General features: G+C 41.9%; 2 protein-coding genes and 1 long non-coding RNA gene across 7 annotated transcripts; 2 read left to right on the top strand and 1 right to left on the bottom strand.

Annotated features, from left to right (window-relative positions):
- Positions 1 to 2,093: 2,093 nt before the first annotated feature.
- LOC104578417 (molybdopterin synthase sulfur carrier subunit-like) lies at positions 2,094 to 4,796 on the top strand. The gene is made up of 3 exons (XM_088531982.1): positions 2,094 to 2,120; positions 2,408 to 2,529; positions 4,650 to 4,796. The coding sequence occupies exons 1-3, from the start codon at positions 2,109 to 2,111 to the stop codon at positions 4,774 to 4,776; spliced, it is 261 nt and encodes an 86-aa protein (XP_088388108.1). The 5' UTR covers positions 2,094 to 2,108; the 3' UTR covers positions 4,777 to 4,796.
- On the top strand, positions 4,778 to 9,742 carry LOC104578412 (molybdopterin synthase catalytic subunit). 5 transcript variants are annotated; one of them, XM_088531979.1, is made up of 5 exons: positions 4,778 to 4,796; positions 5,897 to 6,032; positions 6,793 to 6,946; positions 8,338 to 8,461; positions 9,633 to 9,742. In XM_088531979.1, the coding sequence occupies exons 2-5, from the start codon at positions 5,912 to 5,914 to the stop codon at positions 9,699 to 9,701; spliced, it is 468 nt and encodes a 155-aa protein (XP_088388105.1). In that variant the 5' UTR covers positions 4,778 to 4,796; positions 5,897 to 5,911; the 3' UTR covers positions 9,702 to 9,742. The 5 variants fall into 5 exon arrangements, with proteins under 5 accessions (XP_088388105.1, XP_088388104.1, XP_088388107.1 ...); XM_088531978.1 differs by lacking the exon at positions 4,778 to 4,796 and adding an exon at positions 4,920 to 5,040 and having other exon boundaries at positions 5,906 to 6,032; XM_088531981.1 differs by lacking the exon at positions 4,778 to 4,796 and adding an exon at positions 4,929 to 5,040 and having other exon boundaries at positions 8,392 to 8,461.
- Positions 9,743 to 16,923: 7,181 nt separating this feature from the next.
- On the bottom strand, positions 16,924 to 18,259 carry LOC148593164 (uncharacterized). Its single transcript, XR_015913783.1, has 2 exons — positions 17,984 to 18,259; positions 16,924 to 17,155 (listed from the first exon to the last, which is right to left on the bottom strand). It is a non-coding gene; the product is annotated as an uncharacterized LOC148593164 (long non-coding RNA).
- Between the last annotated feature and the right edge of the window lie 456 nt (positions 18,260 to 18,715).

Genomic DNA, 18,715 nt, shown 5'->3' with positions numbered 1-18,715 from the left:
CAAGACAAATAAACACTTCAAAGAGGACCACAAACAGAGAGCATGCTAAGGGAGAAAACATATGGAGATAACCTATAGGAATAATTAGGAAAGTGATATTTTGAAATCCAAGTCTCTGTGGAACTAATGTATCTCCAGCAGAGCTGAAGATAAGTTTCTCCTCTCATTTCACTTCCTAATTACCAAGTATAAATATCTATCCTTCACAAAAAACAAACAAATATAACAAAAACAAAGCAATCTGAGTACAACTCACATTTCCTAACTAAGAAATATTGTGGACGCAACCCTGTTTTCTGAGGCACCTGATGTTTCTGAAATGAGGTAACGTGTATGTCTTAGGGCATATCAGTTTGTGGCAGTTCTAGGCAACTTTGAAAGCAGAAACATAAATATTTAGGAAACTTTAAGATGGAAGAAAAAAAATATCCAGAATTAGGAGGTACTTAAGGAACGTTCCTGTTTTGGACATCCGTGATATTCAGTTTGCGTCCTGTTCTGTTAGCATCTTTTAACTTACTTTTCATTGGTTCTACAGTTAATAGACAAAATGAGTCAGAAATCCTACTCTATTCCTGTGGCTTCTGAGGCCAAATTCCACCTCTGCACATCATGCGACACACGCAACCGAGTCATCCTTTAAACATGGAAGTAGGTGAATCATTAGCTGGAGGTCAAACAGAGAAAATCCACAAACTTGTTGCTTGCGACTACTCTCTCCTTACTCCACAGTGGACTTAATTCTAAATTCAGTGTTAAATTCAGGGATAGATCTTTCAAAGCTCACTGTTTGGTGGACTGAGAGACTAATCTGCTCCAGCTGAACCTAGCTACTCCCTCTCTTTACTCTAAAGACAGACACCTGTGGCACATCTTTTGCACTGGAAAAATGTGCCAGCCACTTGCTAGCTACTGACTGGGTCATGCGCACCTTGTCAAAGTGATCTATTTCATGTAAGATGTATAGATAGAAAATTACACTGTTCCGGCAAAAAAAAAAAAAAAAAAAAAAAAAGGCAATCGTTTTATTCACTGGACACATGCTGTCTTGAGGAAAGTTCAATTTGTAACAGTAGTTAATCATTCACAAACAAAAGAATAGAGTTTTAAAAAATAACTCATTTGTTCCTCACAGCAGAGGATTAAGACATGGTGTACTGGATAACTGGTACAAAATACACTATGGAAGTAATTTTCTTTTGCATGTTCTCTGGAAAACTCTTTTATCACTTTTTCATTCCACAGTAGAGAACTATGATGCTTTCCCTGCCTTCGTACTTCAGAAACAACAACTATTATGTGGAACAGTCTGCTTCGCTCTCAACATAATCTTTCCAAATCATGAATAGCAGCTCTTATTTCAGGGGCACTTTTTTTTTGCTGCAGTCCAGCTAGGCTGGATGTCTCCCACTTGAGTACCTGGCTTGCATCACAAATGCTCATTTATGTATTGCAAACTCCACGTCACCAGTAAGAACAACAGATTCCTCTCTGGTTTGTGTGGTAGGAGTTAGTTTGACTCTTGTGAGGTTACATGTGCAGCCTGGTAAACAGCACCAAAGTAACTCCAGCCATTCCTTGCTGGGGCTGTTTTTCTGTACAAGCCCTTGCCGGCGATGTGTGGTTGTCCTTAGGGGAGGCAGGGGACATCTTGCCACGACCAGGGGACATCTTGTACCAGCCACGGCCTTCCTCAGGAAGCTTAAACATATTCCAAGGGACCCTCGGCTCCTGTTACACATGCATTATAGACTTACATATAGAGTTTTACATCTGATTTACAATGTGTGCTATGTAATGAGTGCATACTGTTTGCAACACAGATCCTATCTCAAAATCAGAAGTTCGAAAAAAATCATACTGGAAAATTTTATTGCTCCTCTTTGAAATCCACTTTTTAAGGTGCTGTCCCCTAACTACAGGCCGCGTTGCGGAGCGACGCCGAGACCGCGGCCTCCCCTCTCCGAGCGCGCCCTCACACCGCCGCGGCCTAGCGCCCGGCGGCGCGGCCGCGCCGCCTCCGGCCCAGGCCGCGGGGGGCGGGCCGGGCCCTGCCCAGCTCGGCCCAGCGCAGGCGCCGCCGCTGCGGCCCCGGGGACGGCGGCTCCATGCGCTGCCAGGTAGGTGCCGCGGCCCCGGCGCCGTCCCGGCCCGGCGGCGCGGAGCGCAGCGGAGCGGGTTGGGGCTGCGCGCGGGGCCCGGCGCGGCGGCCCCCGGGCTCCGGCGGGGACCCCAGCCCGGGCCGGAGCCGCACGGCCGCAGCCTGCGAGGCCTGGCGGGGGGCCGCGATCCAAAATCCTGCCTGTTTTCCCCTTTCCACCTGAAAGCGTGAAACCCGTGTGTGTGCGCGCGTGTGTTATACATGTGTCATGCATGTGTCAGGAGCAGGCACATGTCTCCCGCACAGGTCGCAGTGCTGTACTTCGCGAGGAGCGCGGAGCTGGCAGGGCTGCGCTCCGAGACACTCTGCGTGCCGCAGCAGATCACCTCGCTGCAGCTCTGGGAAGAGATCGTGAAGCTGCATCCAAGGTATTGCAGAGCTGGAGCACGTGGCAGTGTTTTGGTATCATGCGAGCAGAGATTTGTCTTGTCCTTGCAATCTGTGTGCTTTTTGGCAAGCTGCAAGTTCTGTAGCTTTATGTTAGGAAAGCCCACATCCAATAGATGTTCACCAAAGCTGGGCATATACGCGACTAATCGTTCTGGAGGGCCGCCCTGGAAGCAACTCTGCAGGGGATTGTAGAGTACGTAACCTGTGTGTGGTATCTGTGGAGAAAGTGAAACATCTGCAAAAGGGATCCAGCACAGTCAGTGCCAAGAAAAAGAAATTTTTGATTAGGAGCAGGTGTCTTTGATCACTTACCCCTTTCTATCTATTTTGACTTTTGTCTGAGCTTATGGCAGTCGCTGGAAAGTGGGTTAAGAAGGGTGTTCAAGCTCTGCCACAGACTTCCAGCTACTCAGCCCCTGCTTAAGAAACAGGCACACTTTCAACCTCCTCTGAAGAAAAAGGTCTCTTTTATTTCTTAGGGACTCAGGTCCTGAAAGAGTATTTGATGTGCTGTAATAATGCAGAGGAATTTCCATTTCTGGTTAAGACTCAGGTAATGTACACAAACCTGCCAATAGTGAGTTTGATGTACAGACTCACAGAATGGTTGAGGTTTGAAAGGATCCTTGTGTATCATCTGGTCCAACCTCCTACTCAAGCAGAGCATGTAGAGAATGTTTCCCAGCACCATGTCCAGTCAGCTTTTGAATATCTCCAAGGATAGAGACTCCACAACCTCTCTGTGCAGCCTGATGATGATGATGATGATGATAATAATAATAATAACAATAATAATAATAATAAATAGAGCAGAGATAAAGGTCCTCATGGTTAAGTGCTGAATGCACCCAAATTTCTATAACTTTGCATTTAGGGAGCAAAACACTGGCACCACCCTTCTTCATTGGATATACTCTCAGTAGCCATGAAAAAAAAAAGAGAAAAACTGTTTAGCAATGGTAACTATTTGCTAGTGAAAAGTTCTAAACAAATGTTCGATGAGGAGACTTTTCTTCACTAGAATCAGACCAGTTGGGGAGAAGAGGCATTAAGAAATGTGTATATTTTACTTTGCAGCCTGCATTATAGCCTATACTGCTGCTCTGGTTCGTGTCAGAAGCAGAAGCACCTTTGTTCAGTTTGCTGTAGTTTTCCAAGTTCATCCTTTTATGAATGAAGACTCTGAGCAGTACATTTTGCATGTGCAGTTACTTCACAGTGGCCTTCTTGGAAATGCTTCTGTTCCTAGCTTTTCTGGAAAAACTCAACATAATAGTAGAGCATTGACCACAGACTTCTATTCACATTGCTAATGGATATTCAAACTGCAGCTTGAACATACTTGACAATGCTCTTCTGTTCTACCCTTTTTCCCCAATGAATTAACTTGGAAGTGACACTAATTAGAAGCCATCCTTCTGATGAGCACTTTAGTTCCCTAGTTGTACTAAGTTCTTCAGTGACTCTTTACTTTCTTACAGTTCCTGCCTTCAGACTGTCCTATGAATCAGTGCTACTGTTGGCTGTTGGAAATAGGGTGATTTTTACTGACCTTTTGGCATGCCTTCCCATTTCTAGCAGTACGATTCTATGCAGTCTATGCTACACTTTATGTTTTAAAATGATATAATTAGATGTCCACATCTTTTAAAGTGTTGGTATTCGTTTCTGTCTTAGTGAAGTCTTCATACTAACTGTATGACCGAACTTAGTTTGGGAAGATGCTCTAATCTCATGGTCGTGTCCAGAGTTGATATCCTCTTGAGTTACCTGTTGATTTGTTAGAAACTTTTGAAGTGAATCTTGTCTACCTTAGTTTTTATGTTGTCTATAAATGCATGTGACAAACTCAATTCTGGACTTTTAATAACTTTAGTGATTTGGTTCTCCCTTACCCGCAACAATAAAATCCAAGAGTAAGAGGTGGGTGTTTGCTATGTATGATGTTTTAGAAGAATATTAGAAACAGTTGTGTAAGTCACCGAAATGACCCCAGCTGCCCTGGGCTGTACACCAGTGTGTTGTTTAAAGAAATCTCATGGTTAAGTGCAAACACTCTATTTAGAAACCTATTTGTGCTCTTGCCAATCTCCCTCAGGCTTGCCGCCATCCGGGATCAAGTGGTGTTTGCTGTTCGGCAGGAGTACGTGCTGCTTGGAGACCAGCTGCTGGTCCTGCACCCTGGAGACGAGGTTGCCATCATCCCACCAATCAGTGGAGGCTGAATCTGTCCAAATAATCTTTTGTAGGTATCACTTCTTGCTTATTTTCCTGTGGAGGATCATTCTCTGTTAAAATATTTTATGGATTTTCTGTGATCTTCCTTTTTTTTTTTTTTTTTCTGCTTAGGTCCAGAGATGTGATGTGTATTCCCCCCTTTCACCCCCACTCTTTTGAGAGAGTTTAACTTGTGCTTCCTGCTGGAGAGAATCATAGTGCTGACCAGAAACTATAAACTGCCGTACAAATAAACGATTAACACATAAGCAGTAAGTGGAAGAAAATTACGAGAGAGGTCAGGTGTTGTTTTGATTTTGTCTTTTAGGTCTTGTTATGCTTCAGTTGTTGTTTCGGGCCGTTGATAGACATCCAGCTTTCCTAAGAAAGATAGTAGTGAAAAACCTGCTGCTAGCTTTTAAGAGAAAAAAAACAGAGAAAAAGAATTGTCTGCTGCTTAAAAAAAAAAAAAAAAGATTTTTTGTTTGTAGCTGTCAAAGCGACAGGTATCCATACAATATTTTTATTTCTCTGCATGCTTTGAAATACCGGTTCATTTATTTATTGAGATTTGTTCCATTGCTGCTGCTCAACATGCTGCTTCCGCTCTTCATTCTTAGATGAGTTGACAACTGCTTTCTTCACAGAGAAACTAGAAGTGATTTTGTGTCACTGAAGCAATTTGATAGGATTGAAAGTCCTGGAAAGCTTAGTAAACCTTAGAATTGGAACTCAAGAGTTCTTTTTATTAGAAATCTCTTTGTAAATTGTGTTTGGTTTCAGGATAAAATATGGAAGGATTGACAGTCTTCAAGATCAGCGAAATGGTCCATACTAGTTGACCATACTGTTAAACTGGGGCATTGGGCTAGTTTTAATTTAGTCCTACTGGACCAGACTTTCCTGCCAGAAAGAAACCCATATACATTAGAAAACAAAAGGGAGATTTGCAGTTTATACTTCCTCAGCAAGTCTGCTGGGAGGTGAATTGACATGGAGACTGGTCTCTTGTGGTGAGTGAGTAGATGGTGTATGTTTTCTGAATAAATTGGGGCATCAGTACTGGAAAAAAGCAACTGGCAAATGCTAGTATTGCCAAAAACAACATCAGAATCTGCTTGCTTTCAGCTCTTCTAGTGAGCTATGGATGAAAGCAAAGAAGTGCCAAAAGATTTTATCAAGCTCAAGTCTGAAAAGCTCTCTGTGGATGAAGTGTCAGAGCTGGTTGTTTCGCCATACTGTGGAGCAGTGTCTCTGTTCATTGGTGAGTTTAATATCTCTAAGCTGGATCTGTGGGTGTGTTAATAGCCTAATAAATGGAACCCAGATTGCTCCACGCCCCAAACTTGTGGATCTCAAATAAATGCATTTCTAGAGTGGACCCAGGACATTTAGACAATTTGCTCTGAATTTATTAGAACATGACTGTGGCAACTCTTAGCCATTTGCATTGGGATGGGGTGATGAGAAGCTTCCCTGCTGGTGGTGCTGTCCTGGCTTGGTGGAACAGCAGCTCTGGAACAACAAACCGCTTGGAGTTACTCTCCCTTTTCCTTCCTACCCTCATTCGGGAAGTGGGTAGCTGTGGCTATGCAAACCACGTGTGTGTTCACCTGTACGGAAGCTGCTGTTCAGATCTCGGCTGAAAGTAAATCAGTGCCCTGGGGAAGGTCAAGGCTAATGGTTCTATGCTCTTGCTTAATGGACATGGTATTGATCTCATGGGGCTCACAAATACCGAGCGCTTCAGTATTGTTTGGGCAAATACAGTAAGAGGACCTTATCAGCTACCCCAAAAGATATCCTTGCCTAGGCTGTTGTTGACTGCAGAGTTCCGCAGTCTGTGGACTGAACTCTCTCTGGAATGTTAAAGATGTCTCTGCTGTGAAGAATCTCTTCACAGCTGAGATGAGGGGAGCGCAGTGCCTTGGCTCTGTCTGGCTGACCTTGACCATTATGGGAGATCTTTGGTTTTATTCGGTGTATATGTTGGTGCTTTTAGTTGATAACTTGTTCTTGTTTAGGTACTACAAGAAATAATTTTGAAGGGAAAAAAGTGATTCGCTTAGAATATGAAGCATATACTTCAATGGCAGAGACTGAAATAAAGAAAATCTGCAGAGATGTTAGGCAGAAATGGCCATCAGTCCAACACATTGCAGTGCACCATAGACTTGGGTATGTATGGTGAGACCCCATGCTTTGGAAAGTTGAGTATTATTCCTTGGCTGGTGCTCAGATGTGCTTGCGTACCTGCAGGATGCACAGGAGTCTGTATATTCTGTAGTGCTGCAGAGCTTCCTGCAGCATCAGCCTCTCACTGCACAACTCAGTTTGAAAATCTAGTCTTCTGGTTTTTCAAAAGTGTGTATTGGTAATGTTCTGGAATCTGCATTTAGCCTGCATGAACCTTGATATTGGTGTGTTAATTTCAAAGTGGAGAGAAGGGCTGCTGATTTCAGGGAAGGACAGGATTGCTCTTCTTAAGGCACTTCTTTATTTCTTTCCTTTTCTCTTGAAGTGCTTTAGAATGTCATCTTCTTTCTGTCAGATGTAAGTCAAATTATGCCATAGGAAGTCTAAAAGTTTAGAATAGAGGGTTTGAAGTAGGAATGAGAATTATCAACCATACTGGTAGGAAAGCCTCCAGTTCATGAATCTTGGAGATCAATCTTTTGTTGGGGTATAAAACACAGAACACTAGTCTGTGACGTGCTCTTGAGCTTTTCCTGTTTGTCAGATTTCCTTGTGAAATTAGCAGGGATGGAGAGAGAGTCTCAAATGCTGCTTCTCCTTCTGTGAGTAGGAGTAACTTCAGAAGTGATGACAAGGCTAATATTAGCTCTGGAGCGTAGTAGTTTCTTTAGACTTTCTGTATAGTCAACAGAGTGATTTCTATCAAGGGCAGCTCTGAGACTTAAATTTTCCCTCTGAGCTGTTGCCAGAGCAATCTTACTACAGAGGGGGATTTGGAAAGGAGTTTTGGGGGATATTGCTCCTATGAGAAGTGAGACAAAACCTTATGTTACCTCCTACAACTCAGTTTGGTACATATAGCACACCAAATGAAAAACTTCATAATTTGAAATCAGAATTTGTCAAAAATCAAATTTTAGTGAAAAATTCTTATATCTGAGATGCTTTATTTATTTTGTTTCAAACCAAGATGGTTTCTCAGGCTTTCAGGTAAGAAATGGCCAGTTCTGCCTTGTTGCTGTTGATCAGCTTGTTTCCAGTGAGCATCCTATGTATTGTTATAAGTTAGCAATTTTCCCCTCTAATTCCGTAGGGTTTATAAGAGAGGAAGAAAGAAAAGAAAAAAAAAAAGGCTATGGCTGGTGGGATTATTTATTCTAAAGCATGGAATTCTCCCATCTGGTACTAATTTTGGTTGTGGTTTTCTTTCCTTTTGAAAGTGTATAATCTTTTGGACATGGCCTGACACTTGCTCAGTGTGAGTGAGTCAGGAGGGTGCATGGCCAGAGTACTGACGTGACATGGCCACAGCTTTTGGTTGCTCTTGATGGTAAGCATTAGCTAAAAGTGCTGTTGTTTCCTTCTCTCCTTAGCTTGGTTCCAGTAACTGAAGCAAGTGTAATTATTGCAGTCTCCTCTCCACACAGAGCAGAATCTCTTGAAGCTGTGAGGTACTGCATCAACACCTTAAAAGCATCCGTCCCAATATGGAAAAAGGTACCTTTGGGCCAAGTTTGGTTCTAGGCTTATGTCAGTCAAACAGTTGGGCTGAAGGCTCTTTGGCAAGCAGCTGATCCGTGATGCCGAGAGGACACCTCCTTCCTTCCAGCAGTGGTTGTTCCTCTTAATGCTACCCAGTGTCCCAGCTTCTCTTACTCTGAACTCTTTCCTGTGATGGGAATCATGGGGATCTGACCTCTCCTACCTTGGGTGGCATAGTGCAGTCTGCTCAGGCTTCTGGACAAGCCTTGGGGGCGCTTTGTTTTGGAAGATGCTGCAGTTTGCAAGCAGAAGTGGTGTGTTCTGGTTTTTCCCTTTTCCCCTTGTCCCTGTGGCCTTGAGTAACCAGAGAACATTAGGCAAGAGTGCACATAAGCACAGCAGCACACAGTGGAGGAATGTGTGGAGGTCCCAAAGCTAGGATGGGCACACGGCAGCGTGTGGAGAGACCAGCCTGGGTCTGGCAGGAGCCTTATTGCATAACGACAGCATTGCGTGCAAGGAGCGAGCATTACCTCTGCCTGCTCTCCTAGGGACAGCTTGGCACATGGTATCAGGGATGTTCTCTGAGTTACTGCTCAGTGCAAAATGTTTTCTTATGTATCTCTGCTTTTCTGATGCCTGCTTCAGGAAAATGGGGTCCTGTGGTCTCAGAAAGAATAATCTGGGGGTCAAAGCCCTGCTGAATTTGGAGCTAGGAACTGCTGAGTGGTAACTAATCTGCCCCAGATGTGTCATACTTACTGTATTTTGATGTCATCTTTTTTAACATCAACATTTTATGTACACTTAAATGTTCTTATCCCTACAAAAGATGGTAGAGCAGAACAGTGTCATGTAAAAAGGTTAGTTTCAGACATGAATGCTATATGCTGCCTGGCTTCTGCATCCTCTCTTCTGGATCTTTCCCGAAGTGCTTGTACATAGGTGCGCCCTGCTGATATTACTGGGATTCAGGCTGCATTCGGCCCAAGGAGCTCCCCACATGGAAAGCCATATGTTCTGAGGATGCTGCCCTCTCTGCTTACTGTTTGCCAGCCAAGTGCTGTGTATTCCCGATGTGTTCAGTAAATAATAGCTGGGTGCCTGTTGAGTTGTTTGGCCTTGCTTGCGGCTATGTATGTAGCAGACTCTCACAGTATTTCCCATTCTTTGTTTATATTTGCAGGAGATTTATGAGGACGAATATTCTTGGAAAGAAAACAAGGAATGCTTTTGGGCAAATTCAGAAAAATAACTGTACTCTTTTAAAAATAAAGTCTTACTGTTCCTAATGAACATGCTGGTTTAGCTTTGAGTTGTTTTCGTGGAGAATCTATATGTTTTAAGGCAGTGGTAATAGATGGTTCAATCTGAACATTTAATAAGGGCTGAATTAAATGAATTAGGGTAATTAGGGTTTTTTTAAGTGGTCTTGATTTTCTTTTGAAATCATCTCTTTGTACTTTTTCATCCGGAGTCATTTTTTAAAACAATCTTCCCTAAAATTTTTAGTTGCAAGCATTTGTTTCCTCTATGTTGTATATTGCTTTAAAGCCTTTATGTTGGTAATCTGTGTTCACTGTCTGCCTGGGTCATAACAGGACAATTGCTTTTTTTTCCCCCTTAAAAACTTGCTGAATTTAATTTTGTATGAATGTAGAGTCAGTTTGCAAGTTTTACGCTATTTTGACATTGTTGTAAAATGAAAGCTACTTGAAGTAGATTAAACATTTTGATACAGACAGAAGAAAATATAAACTATACCCCAGAGTTATTAATTTTTTATTGGTGGTTACTTTCTGGTAGCTGTGTCTCACAGAAGTATTTTTACCATGCAGCTGATGGTTACAAGCCCATCACATTAAAAAAATATGGACAAACCGATTCAAACTTAGATCTAATACTTTACCAGCAGCAAACTTGCATTAGCATTAACACACAAACCCTTAACTACATCTTAATAATGTCTAGACATGATTTATTTTAAAGGAGCTTTTGTAATTGTGTAATTCTGGTGCTACTGAAAAAAAAAAGCCAGCTTCTTTTACAGAGGCAACTCTTAAGAATAATTGGAATTAATATTTTGACTTCAGATAGGTTAGGATTCAAAGTCATCAAAATGTTTCGGATGTTCAAAGCACAGTGAAATCTGGTATACTTCTTCCAGTTTGTATTCACGTTCATGTTTCTAGGACAGTTTTGTTACTGTTATGAAACCTACCTAAGAAGAAAGAGATTGACTCAGTATGCATAGGCTTCCACTGGAAACATTTGTCTGTCCGCTAAAGAAAGATCATGTGTTCCTGTCAGTACTTTGTGCCATGATAGTATTTGGATGGTGTGTATGGCATTTTTACTAATGCCGAGAGGCAGTTCCTATGTAATTATTATTACCAGTTTAATCACGATAAAGGATGGCAAATGAAAGAGGTAAGGAGAAATAAAATGATTTGCTACAGCGTATAAATTGTTTTATCAGACAATGCTTGGGCCTCAGCCATATTATCCATTTCATCGTATCTGTAGTGAAAATCTACGAACAACATTTGCCGAACAAAATAAAACCTGAAAAACAGACAACGGTATCTCCTCCCCACTGATATCTATAATTTCTATAATACTTAGTGATAGCTGTGTCTGTCTGGTTCAGTTAAACCCTAGTGAAGTACACAACTTTAGGCAGAAGCATAGTTAAACTGTGCTGCTTATCTTCTGTCCTTTCCCTCAGTGGAACCCGCAGCTGCTCCTTGCGTGCAGGCACACAGGCAGCCTCCAAACCATGTGGGCCTTATTATCTAGGCAGAGCTCCACAAGTTCAAGGTTGAATTTTCGTTTGCTTTGGATGTTGGAGAGAAGCCCTCTGCTATTTGAATGTTGTCTTTTTTCTTTTTTCTTTTTTTTTTTTTTTCTGAGAATTATACAGAATCCTGACTACAGATCACTTCCTCAGAGTGTAATTCTTTTTTTAGAGTAACTAATACAGACTGTCTCCTGTTTTTGGCATTCCTTTTTCCACATTAACTTGTTTACTGTTACCATGCAACTAATGAGTCTGTTAATTTCAAACAAATATATGGCTAATTTGCCTTGTGGTGGGTGGCTTATGAATGAAGTAAAACCTGTATAGTACTTGTAAGCTAGTGCAGTGCTTTAATATAGAAAGACAGTGGTACTGAGAACAGCTAAATCATGCTGGGAGTCCAGATTCGGAGGCAATTCCTGTATTTCATAAATGCTTCTGTAGCGCTGCAGTCTTGTAGAAGATTTATCCAGGGTGACCTTAAATGCACCTTCCCCATCAGCAATGCAGCTGGGAAGGAGGGTGCAGAAAAGAAGAGAAAGAATAATAGTGCACTTCCCCACAGTGCCCAGGAACAATGAATGGAAGAGATGTTGTACTGAGTCACAGCTGAGTGTTACAATGTGTGTACGCTGCCATGGTCAAAACAATGAAATGTCATTTTGTGTCCCTAGCTGTGCATGAAGCAAGTACGGCTTTGTTCTGGAACAATGATGTATCGGGATTGTGTAACGTTGGGTTCTTCAGCTGGCATCGAGAAAAGAAATGGAAAAGCCCCCTAGGAGGGATGATGAGCATAATTAGAGGTAAAATGTATCTCACTGAAATTTAAGTACCTACTCTGAGCTTGTTGTTGAGGTTCTTTCTGTAGGGCTCCCCAGTCCACTGGGCTGATACTATGTTAAGACGGCAAATTACTCTGTGCTAATGATAGCTGCCTAAGGCTATGTCTGGAGTGACCCAGAAGTGCTTCCAACTTTCCAGGCTAGGGGATGAACCCCAGCTGCTTCTGACTAAGTGTCAGGGAAGGATGTGGTTGCACATGTCCTGGTTTTCACACACACACAGAACTAGGCTGCTGGTCAAAAAATATCTTGTGTTCTGACAAGGTCTGTAAGCTGCATGATGGGCAGCTAATGATAAATATGAAGAACAGCCCTAGGTTTCTGGGATGTGTCTAACTGGTTATGTCTTTTGGCTATAGAGGAATGTAATCCCACCCATATGTGGCTCTTCCAGCCGTGTGATAGCGACTCCAGGTAGGGACAGGAGTCACTGGAAGAGCCACTGTAGACCAGAGCGTAAATGTGTGACATGTGTACAGCCACACAAGCCAGAGTGTGTGGCGTGAAGGGAAGTAGATGCCTGCAAAGCTCCAGTTTGCCCTTCCGAGAAAATGATTCGGTTGTGGCTGCCAGTATTTGAATAGAGACTGTCCCTTTGCCTGGCAGAATGTCCACATATTAACATTCCATAAGTTTGAGTTTCCTGCCTCATATTTTGCTTTGTCCGTAGGAGAGGTTCAGGCTGGCATGTGCTCTGAAACCATTAAGAGGTGGTAGCTTGTTCCAAAATAAACTGGGGGGCTGTGTTGTAAGGGGCCTACCCAGGAGATGGCAGCAGCGAGACAGCCGCGCGGGCAGGGAGTCCTGGCCGTGCGGGCCTCGGGCCTGCGCCTGGGCCTGCGCCTGGGCCTGCGCCTGGGCCTGCGCCTGGGCCTGCGCCTGGGCCTGCGGGAGCTGAGGCGCTCGCGGCCACGTAACCCATGGAACCGCTGCTGTGGCACTCAGTAACGAAACTGTTAAATTGCTCAGTTCTAAATGAGTCCTCTTTTGGCTTTCCTTTCAGCTCGTTTTTCCTATAGCGGTTCAGGGAATTTGTAGCGTTGCAGAAATTTGCCTAATGTACTCATCTGCTCTGTCAAAAACCAAAAACATAAGGAAGAGAAAATAGTAAAATTAATTATAAACAAAGTTCAATGAAAACAGATGCTAAACCCTCAACACAAAACAAAAATAACCCAGCAACAACAAAAAAAAAAAAAAGAAAAAGAAAAAAGAGAATGAAAAGAAAAAACAATCTGAAAACTCAGTGTTAAGCTCTTCCAGTAAGTGTTGTCCTGTGGACAACAGAAAGAGAACAAGGTTTTCTCACTCTCTTATATGCAAAACAGGAGTGTAATAAGGAAACTGATTCTGAATTCTTCGAAAGGTTTTAACTTGCTGAAAGAAAAAATTCTGTGCCTTAAGTGTAGGGTCATCTGATTCTCTATCATGGAAGCATTAAAGTTTGTAGTTGGAAAGTTTTATCTACCACCAAAAGTATGGAGGAGCTAAGAGGAGAAAAAGCTATGTCCACAAAGCAGCTAGTTTTCAGGTGGTGGTGACTACTGACATGTCTGTCAGTAGTCTTCCCCTTCACAAGCAAGTTCCCCCCTCAATTTCTTTCCTATTTGTCTGCCTTGGCACTGATGCAATCTGCTTTTTCATTGTATGGTGGGGAATAGCCAGAGCCGCTGTCAGGAGGTGCCATTCCAGAGCACTTCTGTACATAAGAAACTACATGCGTGAACGGTGTGAGGCTGGCAGAACTGATGCAAACAAAGTGAGGTAACCCCATGTGGTTACGAAGGTCCGGGCATGGGGCAGTTTTATCATCAATATATTTTCACTCAGAGCTATCCAAAGAGAGATATTTTGCACTAATGGGAACTGGTTTTTACCGAATTATAGCTTATTGCTGCTATTATACTCACAATTATTACCTACATGAATTTAATGCAGCTTCTTTGTAAACCTAGCAGCTTCATTGCCTTTCTGCTGCTGGAACAGAGGTATATTTGACCTCATTTTATGGCAGTGGTGCTTCTTCAGTAACATTGCTTCCCTTCAAAGTGCTGTTTAAAAATAAATAACACTATACTCAGCAGTTTTATTCTTTTTATTGTATTAACACTGTTATACACCCATGTAGGCACTAGGCAGAGCCCTGCTCACATGGAGCTTACACACTAGCTTTCAGAACTCAAATTAATTATAAACTCTTCCGTACATCTCAAATCTACATAGTCTCATATGAAACTAACTCTGAGTTAGGTCTTGATTCTAGTACTTCACCAAGTCTGCAACTAGATTCAAGACCAGAATCAAGTCTATTTATAATTTGGGCTTGCTGAAGTTATTCCTGACTTCTCCTGCTGCAAGCACAAACAAAAGCACATGCTGAAGCCTGATCAGGCTGAAACCTGATCCGTTTCATCTGTAACATGCTATTTAAAAAAAAAAAAGTAAAACTAAAAAAATCCTGGAGCATAATACAAAATATACATCATATTTCCATCATTATTTGCAGCTGTGCCAACTCAAAAGTGCAATAAACTTTCCATTACAAAAACTGATTTAGCTCTTTAAGTAAAACTACTTAAATACAAGTAGAGCTTCTAACCATAAGTGGTTAGGTGATGGATACAAAACCTTACCCAGTGGTGTTCCTTCCCTTTACTTGGGGAGTAGTTTTGTTTCCAGGCAAGGGGGAAAGTCTTATTGTCTGGAACAAAATAAAATCCAGTGAAGACAAGAGAATTGAATCACTGCTGTCTACTTGATGAATTGTTAAATTCTCCAAAAATTTGCATGTGGGATACAGACCTATACCTTCCACTAAAGGCAGAAGAGGGAAATCCGGCAGAATGCTGTATTTCCTTGCAAGCAGCACCAGAAGTGAAGGATGGTACCATCTGCTCCACTGTGAAATTCCCTTTCTGGCCTGGAGTGCATGACCCTGGTTATACAGGAACTTCCCACACATATGGCTGTAGGGTTTTGCATTTTTCCTCTGCAAGAATTGAAGCAGACAATTTTTTATCTTTACTTTTAGAGCATTTGCCTTCTGGGTTCATAACTACAAATCAGGAGCGTATTCTTGAAATTTACACAATTGCTACATTTCTTTATTTTTGAAATAATTGCTTTGGCCACAGACTCGGTTGGTGGCAACAATCTTGTTAGACAATCAAGATCAGAATCCAGATCGTTTTTCAGAATGTTTTAAAAAAAAACCCTCAAAAATTAGAACATAGCATTTCACAGATATAAATCCAAAACACTCCACTGAATGCCATCCAGTGCAACTGAAAATGAATCTATCATTTGCCAAAAAGGTGTTTGGCTCCTGATTTATTACTGATTAAAAGATTTAATAAAACTCTTAAGCATGCTCAAGTCTTATTTTTGAAGAGCCCTCCAGAAAATAATTTTAAAGGTGCCTCAGCATAATGAAGAACTAGCTTTGGGGAAGACAAGGCTTGAAGTTCTAAGCCAGGTAGGCACATTTACATGTTTTGCTCCTCCAGTGAATCACCTCAAAGTCAGAAACAATCTTAAGTGTAGGCCAGCATACATAAAGACAACACACGCTTGTCTCACTACAGATCATTACTGCCAGCCACAAGAGGAAAGAGACAAAAGGCCAATCTTCTTGATTATTACCTGTCTTAACAGCAGGAGCCTTCCCCAAACTGCACTTGCATTACAAGGGAGATGGTGTAATAAATAGCATGTGAGGAGTTTGTGGTATTAGTAACCCACACAAAGCCACCCACGTGTGCAGCTAACACGGCTTCATCCAGAGCAATGCAGTAATTTACTGCTTGAGATGTAAGTTAACTTCTTCCAGAGATGGAACCACACATAACAGACAAGTTGGTCACACTGAGCCTTGTTCTCCTGGAGACCTCCAAGATGCTAAAGGAAAAAGTGCAGGACACCATTTCTGAGGTTAGAGCTTCACTTTCCTCAGGCCTAACAGCAGCTTTCTTTGGTTTAGCATCCCCTCTAGTCCACTTATATTTGCAAAAATCTTCCGTTACAGAATTAAAGACAAAACCTTGACTCTTTTACTTAATTATAACAAAAGCCAAGCTGGTGTCAGAGAGACTGCCAGTTTAAAGCGCAGTGTAACGGTATTGCTAGTGCTCCTCAAGTCAAAATACAAAAACCAGTCATAACAGTGCAGAGACCATGTTGAAAGTGGTTGTGAAATTCATATTTTCTTCTCATAAAAACAGTATGCAGAAGGCAGTTGTATATTTATCATTTGACAATATTTTCCAAAAACAATATACTTGTAATTTAATTGTGACCTTAGTGCAAGGAATATGTGATCCTTTGGAGCGATATGCCCATCCAGTTGTCCTGTAACACATGGGTAAGACATCTTGATGTCTTCCATTGATGTTTCCATTTTATAGTTTATAGATTAGTTAAGAAAAAGGTTTACTTGTGCAAATCATTTCTCTAAAACAATAAGGATAGAGCTAGTCAATGATATATTGAATTTTCTTCTCCCAGGCTGGAAACAGTATTTACCACACATTCATCATCAAGTTAATAGAAAATGTCCTTTACACATATGGTACTTGTCAACTGAATTATGAACTGATGCTGTCCCACAATAATCTGAAATAAATTGCCCTGTTTCAATGCAGTGGATCAGGAGAAGGGTTGCTGGCACAATATGTTACTGTAAGTTCTGGACCTGCCAGTTCTAAGGGCTACGTTTGTATGAAAGGCAAAAATATACAAGAAAAGAAGCTATAAATCCTTTGTGGAAAAAAAAAAAAAAAAAAAAAAAAAAACTGTCCTGCAGTTACTCTTACAATAGAGTAGAATTTGTAAAATATTTTCATCTATAAAAAAGACACTTTCATTAAAAATGTTTAAATGTTATTAAACTTTAAGGCACTCCAGCTGAAGAACTGATTGGATCACAACTACTGTTAGTGGCTCAGATGTCCTCTCTGTATCCCCATCCTTGTATCTTCAGTCCTTGTCCTTTGTGAGTTCTGTAATTTCATCCATATCTTCTATATCTTGGGTCATTTTTTCGTACTGTCTCTTGAAGAAGCCAAGCTGTAGGAAGATTTAAAATAACATATTGTGTCACATTAAAACTAGCTAAATGTTAGTATAATTGCTAAAATAGAATATTTAACAAGAGCCATTTATTTAGTCATTTGCAGATACGTTTCTCAATTGAGCTAATGGTATAGTGGTAGAAAATGCAAATATGTATGTATGTACTCACATGCAGTGTTTAATTTGTTGCATTTCCCTAACTGTAAAGTGAAAAGAGCTGGGATGTAAACTGCCTGGCATAACCAAGCACCACGACAGAAGTTGCCTCTCTGCCAAAATGCAGGAGCCTGAAGACCTCTCCAGGCTGTCTGGGCATGCCAAGTTGCTGTTTAAACACCAGTGCCCAGGCACAGACACATTTTTTCCTGGCCTTAAACTAACCATTCTTTGTACACCACATATAGCCGTATAGGCTTTCTCTGTTCTCTGCCTGTTCAGTGCATATCCTCTCTCCGTGGTCTCCCCCAGGGATTCCTACTCCCCAGGTTTTCCCACCAGGAGTATCGTGGCAGCCAGAGTCCAGCGGGGGAGTTGCCGATGTTAGAAATGCCACTGCCCTTGTTTTTAGCCATTGGCAAGTCATTTAACACCTTCACATGCCAATATCTATGGCTGCTTACTAGCTTTTCTCTCCAAATTTTTAAAAGCACATCTACATGCTAGCTCCAGCTTGCAGTACCAGTGCAGTATTATTCTTACTGCCAAACTACATGGGCAGTTTTGTTCAGCACTGGAGGAAGATCCCAAGGAAGACAGCCAAGCACATGTATGAAGAAACACTATTTTCTGCTTTTCTTTGCAGGAATATGAACACCTACTTACTTTCCATAAAACTGCAATCAATGCTAACAGCAAGAAGAGTCCAGCCAATATACTGCCAATCACAACACCAACTGGTATTTCAGCCTTCTCATCAGGCTTCATTATTGTAACTGGGATCTGAAAGTAAACAGATTGGCATGTTATGGGTTAACATTAATAGTGTTTAAAGTGTTTTTGTTTGTAAAGGAAATTCTTTACTTATCAAGAATAGCTGGGCTGTACATATGCCAGGAGAAAAGAGACTTTGACACACTAGGCAGTTGCAGCCCTTTCACTAGTGTCCCCTGGTACCAGTTTGCACCTCTGTGGCACACAGGAATCCCTTTTAAGGACTAGAGTCCCTTATGCCTCCTGGCTATACCCAGGTAGAGAAGCAGTAACTGCCCATCAATTTTCTCTTTCTTCAGTCAAAAGAATTCTTTTGGTGTTGTCGCCATACTGCATAGACACACCGTCACTGGAAAAACTGGATGTGCTTCAACACACACTGGCAACAGGATCATGCAGATCCACCATCTGCTCAAAACAGGTTTCCACTACATCAGTTAGAGAAGAACCATGTCAACTGGCTGCTGTTGGAGTCTGCCATGTTTGGTGGCCAGCTGTGATAAGGCAACCTAATTACAGAGTCCATACACTGCTGTGCACTGACGGTGGCTGCTGACATTTCTGCCTTTCTGGTGGCAGCTCCTCTGTCTCTTGCCTGCCCCTCTGACCTCCTTGGAAAGGCAC

Source organism: Tinamus guttatus, unplaced genomic scaffold (genome assembly GCF_059628265.1).
Source record: "Tinamus guttatus ecotype Peru unplaced genomic scaffold, ASM5962826v1 Tinamus_guttatus_pri_ptg000444l, whole genome shotgun sequence".
NCBI classification, from domain to species: Eukaryota; Metazoa; Chordata; class Aves; order Tinamiformes; family Tinamidae; genus Tinamus; species Tinamus guttatus.
The sequence above is the reverse complement of the archived record's forward strand: the minus strand, read 5'-3'. Positions and strand labels throughout refer to the sequence as shown.